This window comes from Tamandua tetradactyla, chromosome 21 (assembly GCF_023851605.1).
Source record: "Tamandua tetradactyla isolate mTamTet1 chromosome 21, mTamTet1.pri, whole genome shotgun sequence".
Lineage (NCBI taxonomy): Eukaryota > Metazoa > Chordata > Mammalia > Pilosa > Myrmecophagidae > Tamandua > Tamandua tetradactyla.
Genome location: NC_135347.1, coordinates 40,445,355 through 40,457,659, shown reverse-complemented (window position 1 = coordinate 40,457,659; position 12,305 = coordinate 40,445,355). Strand labels below are relative to the sequence as shown.

General features: G+C 32.9%; 1 protein-coding gene across 1 annotated transcript in view; it reads left to right on the top strand.

The window, feature by feature from the left end:
- Window positions 1-12,305, top strand: part of ADGRV1 (adhesion G protein-coupled receptor V1) — a 637,421-nt gene that overhangs the window by 244,832 nt on the left and 380,284 nt on the right. Inside the window, exons 76-77 of the mRNA XM_077139161.1 lie at window positions 236-407; window positions 5,795-6,037. Of these exons, the coding sequence (XP_076995276.1) occupies window positions 236-407; window positions 5,795-6,037 (415 nt within the window). The remainder of the gene's footprint in view (window positions 1-235; window positions 408-5,794; window positions 6,038-12,305) is intronic.

Genomic DNA, 12,305 nt, shown 5'->3' with positions numbered 1-12,305 from the left:
TCAATTAATGCATCTTCAGTATTGAATAGTGTATGGTCAAAGAATGGTGTGCAAACTCTAGGCCTTAGAGTTCTAAGGCCACTAATAATTCTGTTATCCACAGTGAGATGAATTGGTCATTTTCAGCCTTATTAGTGGTAAGGTAAGTGTTATATTTTGGACAAAGAGGGACAATGAAACTAAGAGTGACAACACACTACATCACTGCATTTACATGGGCTTGATTTGTTCCTAGGTCCTTTGAAGATGTCACGGTCCTTTGGAGAGCCACATTGAACAGAACGGCCGTCGTGCTGCAGAAGGATGGCGTGAGCCTGATAGACGAGCTCGTCTCTGTGTCAGGAACCACAACTTGCATGACAGGGCAAACTAAGTGCTTCCTCACCATTGAGCTCAAGCCAGACAAGGTAAGAAATGATGAGATGGAATTATCAGCTTCTAATTAGATTCTGCTATAATCAGTAATTTTAAAAATACTTCATTGCAACGTACCCAGATTGTATTTTGTCTAGCCATAATGTCTAAATCTCTTTGCTGGACAACAGACTTCAGACTTAGAATATATTATAGTATGAATTTTTATAAATAAGCAAATCAGTTTTATCCTTTTCTTGCGTGGATAAATCATTTCATTTAAGTGAAATAAGTGGCCCATCAAGCATAGCCTCTGAGACTCTTTGATGGATCAAAACCTGAACTCCCACTTATTTATGAATAATGAATGAGAGAAATTTCAAACTTATGGATACAAAAAGTTGAATACTAAAAATACTAAATGTTCAGTGTAACTTGAGTGAAAATGACTCAAAGGATCATTCACACAGGGAGCCCTTGGGCCAGGAGGAATGTTATATGATAAATGATAAACAGAGGATCTGTTAGAAAATAGAGGACCCAAATCAACCATAACCAGCTAGATCTACCAAACATCTAGAGCACTTCACCCAACAATGGTGAAGTAAACACTTTTCAAATGCATATGGATCATTCTCTAGGATAGACATATTTTACAACACTAGGGAAGTCTAAAGAAATCTTGAAATATTGAAATCATAAAAGTAACCTCTCTGAGCACAATGGAATAAAGCTAGAAATCAACAAAAGAACAAAAACTGAAAAATAAAAAGTATAGAAATTAAATAGTATACTCTTAAACAACCAGTGGGTTAAAGAAACTACAAGAAAAATGGGAAAATTCTTAGAGACAAATGTAAACAAAGACACAATAAACCAAAACGTATGGGATACAAAAGTTCAGGTGGAACTTATGTAAGGACAGTGTTCAAATGGAAATTTATAGCTATGAATGCCTATAGTTGAAAAAAGAAGAAGGGTCTCAATTTAAAAACCTAACTTTACATATTGAGGAACTAAAAAATAAAAGATCAAAGTAAACACGAAGCAGAAGAAAGGAAATAATTAAGTTTAGATTAGAGTGGAGATACATGAAATAGAAAGCAGAAAGTCAATTGAAAGAATAAACAAACAAAAGGTTAGTTCTTTGAAAAAAATCAATGAAATTGACAAACCTTTAGCTAGACTGACAAAGGAAAAAAAGAGAAAAGATGCAAATAACTAAAATCAGAGAAGAAAATGCTGGTATCACTACTGACCTTTTAGAAATAAAAAGGATTATTAGAGAATACGATGAACAATTGTACAACAAACTTGATTATGTAAAAGAAATGGAAAAATTAAACTAGAAATATATTAATTACCCATATTGACTCAAGAAGGAATAGAAAATATCAACAAACCTATAACAGGTACAGAGATTGAAACAACAATCAAAAAACCTCCACCAAAGAGAGTTCCAGGACTAAACTAGAAATCATTGGTGATTTCTGTGAAGCATTTAAAGAATTAATACCATCTCTTCTTTCAAGGAAGAACCTTGAAAGCATTGTGTTCAGTGAAACAACCATGGCACATAAGGACAAAAATTGTATGATATCACCTATAAGAGATGGCTGGAGATAGCAAATTTGCAGAGGTAGAACATAAATTAAAAGTTACCGGGAATGTGGGGAATGGGGAGGTAAAAAGGGAAGTGTTTATTTGTAAAAATTTTTAAAAAGTAGGTGAAAAAGTAGCTCGGTATACATTGTACTTTCTAAAGTGATCAAAGAGATTGATAGGTGCCATCTAAAAACAGGAAGTTACTTTACATTTACAAAAATCCTAATTTTTCTACTTATGAATTCAGACATATACATTGTACATATTTTACAAAAATAAGAAAAATATATACTAGCATAAAGTACAGTCAAATTCCGTTATTCAAGAATGTATATCATTTCAGACTTTTTTCTATGTCAATGTGTATATATTTACATTTCACATGGGGTTTATGTTGAAAAAAAAAGATCCTGAAAGAGAAGTTGTGCTTTAATATTATTTTCAAGTAACTTTACCTGTAGGAAAGTGTGTGAAGGTCTGAGTGGAATGGACTTGGACAAGCTGAAAAAAAAGGAAATAAGAAAATTAGGGTTTAGGTGGAATTGAGAAGAGGCTGCTTCTCTGAACTTGTCTTCCTTGCAAGAAATTCCTCAGTGCTAAAGCTATCATCACTAAGCGGGGAGAGAACGATAGGCAGTACATGGGATGTTAATTGTATAAATCCATTTTCCTATCAAGGAAATGCTACTGAGCTATCTAGGTAGTTTCTGTTAGGCAAGAGAAAGAATTTGGTCTCACCTCCTATCTCTTTTTAATGTAATGTTCAAGTCAGTTATTTTCTTCTTCATGGTGAGAAGCAGCCAATTTTCAAGGTATTTTGCTCTCATTGTTTTCCCAGCTGTTAAAAGGTAAGATATAGTCGAGAACAATACACATTCTAGTTTCAGTAAGAGGAAATTTAGAAAGAGGGGAAAAGGAAGATTATATTCTTATAAGAATGAAACAATATGCATTTTTACAAAATACTGTGAGCTTCTAATGTGCATTGTAACATCAGAAATTTTATGGCTAGAAAAAATGTTTTACTTATCTAGTTCAAATCCTTCTTTTTGTGTTTAATAAATCAAGACCCAGAGATGTAAATAAGATTGACTGTGCGACTGTGTTCTGAAATGGCCTTTGAGAGATTATTTGGAGATAGAAGCAGAGCAGGACAACAATTCCTAGACTTTTGACCCAAGAACCATCATTATTTTCATTAAAAGAAGGGTTTCAATTATATCAAATTTATTCTGGGAGGCAGTATAGTGGTTAAGAGTTTGAACTCAAATGTCAATAAGAACTGGGTTCAATTTTTAGCTATATCACTAATTTAGCTATGCCACCAATTACACTGGACAAGTTGCTTAACCTTCCTGAGTTTACCAGGTGAAATGCAATTAATAATAAGGCTATGAGCAGAGTAAGTGAGATAATGAATGGAGAGGAACAAGTGTTGGTAAGGAGTTAGTTTTCATACAAGATGGCTGGAATTACTGTCATTCCAAATGGATGGGAATTGAGTTTGAGGGAATTCAGGGACTTTGTCCTCGCTAGTGGAAGTCATTACCAGCTCCCCCCCACAAAGTCACAGCACTGATTAATGGTGGTGTCTCCTAAACTCAAGACCCTCAATCTAAATGGTTTTCTAGTCTGTTTTGACTATGACCATCTCTAAAGCTATTAAGTACTTTCATTTTCAAGATGCAAAGAATTTAGGTAATTTGGCCTAGGCAATTATTTTGCCAAGATTAGAATTCCTTCTGTTGAAGTCTAGTTCATTCTCCCTTCTGCTCCTTTATTTATTGTTTGTATTAGCCAAATATTCAAAACTAGGAATTAGGAAGCATGTGCTAACCCAGAAAATGTATTGAAACTAAACATTGTTTGAGCATTTGTGCCAAATATTTTTTTTAATTAAATAAGTTAGATATTGTTTATTATTGATCTTTTTTTTTTGCTTTTGAGCAACTCTGGGCATAGGAAGAAACATTTCATATTATATAGGGTAAAAGATCATTCTAAAGAGCTTCTGAGCATACCAGGCAAAGAACTTGCTGGCAGCTACACATAAAATGGGTTCTTGTGAGGTCTGCAGTCATGTTTAAGAGTCTAGAGAGATTCAGACATGATCTGTGAGTCTTGGTTTCCCAATATACTTCAGGCATATTGTTTGAACTGAGCATTTCTTTTTAAGTCTGAAAAATTCCTTTGTCTCTATTCTAATTTTGTGTTGGCATCCATCTGTACACTGTGCAATTTTAGAAGGTTCTTTACTTAGATTTGTAACATATTCTTTTGACTGTAAGTGCTTGTAAGTATTGTTCTCATCATCATCACAATGAAAAGGATTTTTTTTTTTACTGGAAAATAAAGATATGAGTCTTCGTTGGAAATGTATTATGCTGAATTTTTTAGTTTAAAAGACCTATTGTGAATTCAAGCTCACCTGGCCATTAATGAGTAATAGCTCTTGAATATACTTGCCCACATACTTTACTTGTGTTTTAGTTTATCATATTTGCTAAATTTTATTTCTAAAAAGTAGGAAGAATATATTTATCTCTATATTTTAATATTTTAATCTCTATATTTTATCTCTATATTTTAATAAACATTAAAATATGTCTGATCATTTTGACAGATGATCAGCAAAAGTAAAGAATGATACATACTATAGGAAAGCTAACCACATTTCTTCAGACCACAAAAGGAGATGAAAGTCCATTTACTGTGCGACTCAGATACAACTTATTTTTGCATAGTATTAAAGGGTTTGTTGTATTATTTCATAACATGATGATTGATAAAATGATCACAGAACAGATGATATATAAAGCCCTTGCCGACAGATAAAGATGATACATTATATCAGATTAGACAAAGAAACACACAGTTAAAAAATACACCAGCTTAGCTTCTTTGGGAGATGCTAGGAATACTAACAATACTGCTAAGATTTTTAGATTATTGTGTAAGAGTGAATAATTAGTAAAAACAGGTGATTAACAGTGTATTATAAAATTGAATTTGGACTTTAGAAAAAAAATTATTTGACATTATTGAGAAAGAACCAAGGTAACATATGAGCAGACTATAATGTGCAGATTAAATTTAGCTTTATTTGATTATGTATTTTTCTAAATTTCCTAAAATTCAAAAACTTACAGAATTAACCTTTAGCAGTATTTAGTCATATTTATTTTAAATCCTTTATATGTAAAGAACTAGCAATAAAACTTTACAAAGTTGAAGCTCCCATTTCCCTTATCCTCAGGGTCATTCTCTAGCTACAGACATTTCCCTCTCTTCACTCTGCTCCTTCCACCTAAGACAACTGCTGTCATCAGGTTTTTAAAAATCTTTATGTGAATATATATCCATTAACAATACATAGTATGCTTTGTGTCATTTTTAACTTTACATTTATGGTGTCATACTGTACATATCGTTTATGCAACTTGCTTTTTGTCACTCATAATCATGTTTCTGAGATCCATCTGTTGAAAAATATCAAACTAGTTCATTCTTTTTAAACTATTAAATAGTATTTCACTGTACAAATATACTAGATTTTATCTTTTGTCTATTAAAGGACACGTAGCTTGTCTACTAACATAGGTTTTCTAGTAAGAAGCTCACAGAGAATGTGAAAGTGTTTCTTAGGGAGAGATTGAAAAAATAAATATCATGGTAACAGCATAAGACTTTAATTCTATAATTATATAGAATGTATTTCTAGATGAATATTTCTGTAATTATATTTATGAATCATATCATTTGTTAATATCATAATTAAAATGAGAAATACGTTACTCATAGCTTACCCTTTTTCTGTATTTTTTACCAATATCAGATTCCTCAAGTTGAAATGCATTTTTTTGTGGAACTTTATGAAGTAACCTCTGGAGCAGCAATAAACAGCAGTGCCAGATTTGCCAAGATTAAAATCTTGCAGAGTGATGAATCTCAGAGCCTCATATATTTTTCTGTGGGTTCTCGGCTAGCCGTCGTTCATAAAAAGGCCACTTTCATCAGTTTGCAGGTGGCTAGAGATTTTGGGACAGGACTCATGATGTCTGTAAACTTCAGTACTCAGGTAAGCATGGAATGCCTATTAATACACATGAAGGTTTTCTTACTTAACTAAAGCAAGGGTAATGAAACAAAGAATAGTTGATACTTCATTTTTCTGAAGATATCATGGGAATTGAAATTATATTTATTTATATTGATAGTTATCCTTTAAGCAGTTTAATTTTTCACCTATCAAGAACACATAGAACATGTTTCAGAATGCTAGTTTTTCTATTTGTTCATTGATGAAGTTGATTATACACAGTGAATTGTCTTACATAAATCTGTTCTAGAAAATGTCTAGAGAGTTAAAATTTTTCAGATGTAATTGTATAAGAGTAGAGGTAGAAGTAAGGATTTTTTTAGGGTTAATATACCTGAACTAGTTGGAAATTTATATTCTCAGTACTGCAAACACTAACTGATCTGTATATTCTTTCAAAGCCATAAGTTGATTTGATCCCACTGCCTCTTTTTTCACAATCCATCCTATCAAGTGACAGCGTCGGAAAGGGACGGAACTGTTGAGTATCTAATGACCCAGTAAATCAAGTCTACATGACATTAAGTGATCAAATTCTGGACTTGTGGCATTTTTCATACATTGTTTTGATAGCAAAACCCTAACATAATAAGGAAAAAAAGGTGTGTCTGATCTGCTTGAAGCACATTGTGGGAATTGGAGCTTGCCCACCTTAGCTCCTTCTCTTTTTAACCTTGAATCATATAATTCCAGGAAACTTAAAATTTCAAAATTCCAACTCTGACACTCTTTAGGCCTCAAGGTTATAAAATTTTGTTGCAAAGTCCTATTTAAATGCTTGGTGTGTCATTACTGGGTGACTCCAATAAGTAGAACATTCTATGCATAAAATATAACATATATATGGCCAATATTCTAGAGCAACCACCTGAGGGGTGGGAAGTTGGGTCTAGAGCTGTGGATAGTAATCTGTCTTGGGAGCTCGCCAAGCAGAAAAGCTTGCCAGTTTGACAGAGTCCACAGCTCAGCAAACACATGAAAAATCTCTCTATTATATGAAATCCTAAAAATAAACTCCATTTTAAATGGCCTAGGGGTGGTATGAATGCAATGAGAAGTATTGGGTTCACAGTGGGAGATTTTCATTTTTTTGTACTGAGTTCTTAAGATAGGAAGAGAAATGAATAAAAAAAAAGTGCTTAATTATTCCTCTTTTTCCATTAAATATATATCATCATATGTTTACTGCTTGGTAGAGTGAAAGAAAGGGAACTGAAGATGAACAGATGATAAAGGGATTTGAGGCACAGTTTAAACTGGTTCATACACTCATGACAAGGGAACTAAAAGACACTGAAGAATGTCAACATCTCTATCGTATTCATTTACAGTCTTTATAGATTATTCATAAATGATCCTTGCAAATCACATGTTGTCACTATCATGTAATTCATAAAAGACACTTATTTATGGAACATATATTTTCATAGTTTTCCAGTTTGCCATTCTACCCTGTAAGTATAGACATAACAAAAAGTATTAGTGACAGTGCCTTAAATACCATAACATTTTATAAAAGGAATGGAAGTGAAGAATGGAAACTGAAGATTTATAAAATACAGAACATTTCTGCTTCTGTGAAAATGGAGTAGACATACCTTTCTCTATACCTTCTTCTAATTACAAATGAACACCTTAGATGTTGTATATAAAGTTAACATAAGGAGACACTGAAAGATAGAGAGAAAAAAAGCAAAGCAGTTAGGGAATAAGGGACCCAAAGACTGAGATGGGTGGTGAATTCCCTCGGGCTTCTCTTTGCCTCATATCCCAGACATGAACCTGAAGCAGCAGCAGCCCAGACATGTCAATGGGAACAGATAGAAATACCCCCCAAAAACCTGTCTTCTCTAGTCAAAGGACCAGAAAAGGGCTAGCCAAGAAAGAGAAGTTTTACAAAATAACTGTTCTACTCTAACTAAACACCACACAAACAATTGCAGCACCACTTCTACACATGCCAGCAAAGACAGAGTTGGGAGCCTAAACCCTCACCTTTGCCAGGGACTCCAAAAACCCTCTGGGGTGATGTCAGAGGATGCTTCCTGGAAAGTCAGACTTTCTGCGTGGCTTGATGGTAATCAGGCCATGCCCTCATCATGGTGTGAATGGAGGCCATGTGGGGAGCAGCAGTGAGGGAGTCTCAACCCACCTGGTCAGGGAAATATTAGTGTAGGCCTAGTGGGGAGCCACAGTTCCCACTCCTGCATTTGAGTAACAAGGAACCTCATCAATCTTCAGTATCAGTAGAGACCGAGTGGAAAAACCCACTTGTACACCCACCCCTTGTCCTACTGGAGTCATGTCAGAAGAAGTTTTCTAAAGCAAAGTTTGAATAAGATCCAGAGTTTCATGATATAATATGCAAAATGTTCAGATTTCAATAAAAAAACACTTGTCATTCCAATAACCAGGAAGACTGCAAAGGGAATGAAGAAAGGCAATCGATAAATACCAGCACCAAGACAACAGAGATGTTAGATTATCTGACAGACTTTAAAGCAGCCATCATAAAAATGCTTTAACAATTACAAACATACTTGAAAGAAATGAAAAAAAAATTGAAAGTTGCAGCAAAGAAATTGAAATCTCAAAAAGAAACAGAAGACATAAAGAAGAGCCAAATAGAAATTTTACGACTGAGAACTACAATATATGAAATAAACTGAACATATGGGATCAGCAGCAGAATGAAGAGCTAGAGGAAGAATCAGTGGCCTTGAAGATAAAACAATAGAAATTAAACAATCTGAATAACAGAGAAAATAGACTGAGAAAAAAATGAACAGGACCTCAGGGACCTGTGGTGCTATAATAAAATATATAACCTTTGAGTATCAGTGGCCCAAAGTAAAAAAGAAAGAAAGGATGACTGAAAAGTACTTGAAAAAATAATGGCTGAAAACTCCCCAAATTTGGGAAAAGATGTAAACCTACAGATTCAAGAAGCTGAATGAACCCCCCCAAAAAAGGATAGACCAAAAGAAATCCATTAATACAAATCATAGTCAAACTTCCAAAAATTAAAGGCAAAGAGAAAATTTGAAAGCAATAAGAGAAAAATGACACCTTAATTTCAGGAGAAAAACTATTAGGCAGCAAATTTCTTAGCAGAAAGTATGGAGGCCAGGAGGACGTGGCATGACATTTTTCAAGTGATGAAAGAAAATACTGTCAGCCTAGAATCCAAAATCCAACAAAAATACCCTTCGGGAATAAAGGAAAAACTAGGAGAATTTGTCACCAGCAGGCGTACCCTAAGATGAATGGCTAAAGGAAGTTGTCTAAACAGAGAGAAAATAAGAAAGGAAACCTGGGACATCAGGAAGGAAGAAGAAACACAATTAACAAAAATATGGGTAAATACACAGTAGACATCCCTTATCTTTTTGAGTTTTCTAAATTATATTTGATCTTTGAAGCAAAAATTATAACACTGATATGGTTCTCAAATATAGGTAGTGGATATATTTAAAAAATCATACTACAGTGATAGAGGGTAAAGAGACATAAAGAAAGCTAAACTTTCTAGACATCACAGGAACTGGTGAAATGATGAGACCAGTAGATGTGATAAGTTATGTGTGTATGATATACACATGACATATAATAAGTTGTATTGTATACAATACCTAGAAAAAACACTAGAAAACCTTTACCAAGCGATACCATCAAACATACAATGTTTTTGCATTGAAGTGGATACATTTTAATTTTTTACGATTGTATACCATCTTCAGTGTCAGAGGGCTTAGTGCATCTTTCTAGACTGAGTTAAAATTCAAGTTTTATTTGTTTTGAGAAAATAAATTAATATTTTGTTGAAATTTTAAGGAAATAGAATGAAAGATAATAGTTCAATTTCTAGTAGTGATTTATTTCCTAGATTTTTAGAAAATAATACCTGACCAATTATAAAATTAAATAATTATAAGAGATTTTTACAATATTAATATAAATTAAAATTATCTTCTGTTTCAAATATAAATTATTAGAGTTAAAAAAATTTAAATGAAACAGAGAATAAATAAAAAAGGTAAAAATGGCAGTTTAAAGCCAGCATATAAGTAATTACAGTAAATGTAAATGAACCAAGTACTCATTGAAAAGCAGTTCGGCAGAGTGAATTTAAAAATGCTGTCTATACAAAACTCACTTCTAATATCACAATATACACAGGTTCAAGGTAAAAGGATGGGAAAATATGCAAATGTTATAAAAAATAAAGCAGGAGTAACTATATTAATACTATACAAAATGATGTCAGAGCAAATAAAATTACGAGAGATAATGACATCACGTAATGATAATAGGTTCAATATGCCAAGAAGTCATAACAAACCTAAATATGCACCAAACAACAGAGCTTCAGAAATAGATATAACTGAAAGGAGAAATTCTCCATTATAGTTGAGGATTCCTCTCAAAAATTTATACAACAATTAGACAGAAAATTAGCAAGGATATGGAAAATCTCAACATCACCACCAACAGGATCTAATGTACTTCTACGACACTTCACCTAACAACAGCAGAAAATACATTATTTTCAAGAGCACATGGAGTATATACCAAGATGGACAGTGTCCAGGGACATAAAACAAACCTCAAAAAATTTGAAAGAATTGAATTCATACAGTATTTTCTGACTACAGTGGAATCAAACTAGAAATCAATTACAAAAAGATATCAGAAAAATCTCCAAATTCTTGAAGAACAAACAACCCATTTCTAAATAATCCATGAGCCAAAGAAGACAGCTCAAAGGGAATAAAAATTCATTAAACTGAATGAAAGTGAAAATAAAGCATATCAAAACTTGTGGAAAACAGCTAAAGCAGTGCTGAGAGGAAACTCTTTAGCACTAAATACATATACTACAAAAGAGGAAAATTTTCAAATTAGTAATCTAAGTTTTTACCTCAGGTATCCAGAAAAAAGAAAGAAAAATGAACCCAAAGCAAGCAAAAGGAAAGAACTAACAAAGATAAAAGCATAACTCAGCGAAGTTGGAAATGTAAAAACAGTAGAGAAAATAATTAAACCAAAGTGCTGGTTCTTTGTAAATATGAATAAAATTCATAACCCTCTGTCAGGGCTGACAGAGACAAAAAGGTGAGAAGACACGTATTACCAGTATCAAGAATGAAACAGGAGATACCGTGCAGATATCAAAAGGATATAATAAAGGAAGTCAAAAAACAACTCCACACATATAAATTTCACAACTTAGAGGAAATGGAAAAGTTTTTCATAAAACATAAACTATCAGAACTCATCCAACATGAAATAGATAATTTAAATGAATCTATTCCAATTAAGGACATTGATTTGATAATTTAAAAATTCTCAAAATAGAAATCTTCAGGTCCAGATTGTTTCACTGTAGAATTCTAGCAAACCGTTTAAGAAGAATTAACACAAATTCTAGAAAATAGAAGACAGATAATATTTCCTAGCACCATTTGTTTAAAAAAAAGCTATTGTTCCTCCACTTAAATGCTTTTTGCTTTTGCAAACATTAATGGGGCCTACTTGTGTGGGTTTGTTTCTAGGATCTCCATTCTGTTCATTGATCTATATGTCCATTACTCTGCTCAAATCACACTTATTGTAGATAAATCAAAAGTCTTGATTCTGGATAAACTGACTCCTTCAATTTTATCTTCATTTTCAAAATTGTTTTTGAAACATGTTCCTTTGCTTTTGCAAATAAATTTTAGAAAAATCTTGTGTATATATCTATACAATGTATCTACACAATTTTTGCAGAGATTTTAACAGGAATTGTATTAAACTTGTATACCACTTTGAAGAGTATATTAGTTTCCTGTTGCTGCTGTAGTAAATTAACACAAACTTAGTGGAGTAAAACAACAGAAATTTGTCATCTTACAGTTTTGAAGATCAGAATTCCAATGGTGCTGGAGCATTTGGACATTCATAGGCAAAACAAACAAACAAACAAAAACCCTCAACCTAAGTCTCACACTTTACACAAAAATTAACTCAGACTAGATCACATATTTAAAGGGGAAATGTAAATGTGTAAACTAGTAGAATTAAAATAGAAGAAAATCTTTAGGATCTAGGGCTAGGTTTAGAGAATCCTTAGACAATAAAAGCACAGTCATCAAAAGGAAAAAATGATAAATTAGATTTCATCAGGATTAAAAACTTTTGCTCTGGGAAGGACCCTATTACAATGGTGAAAAGAGAAGCCACCATTTGGGAGAAAATACTAGAA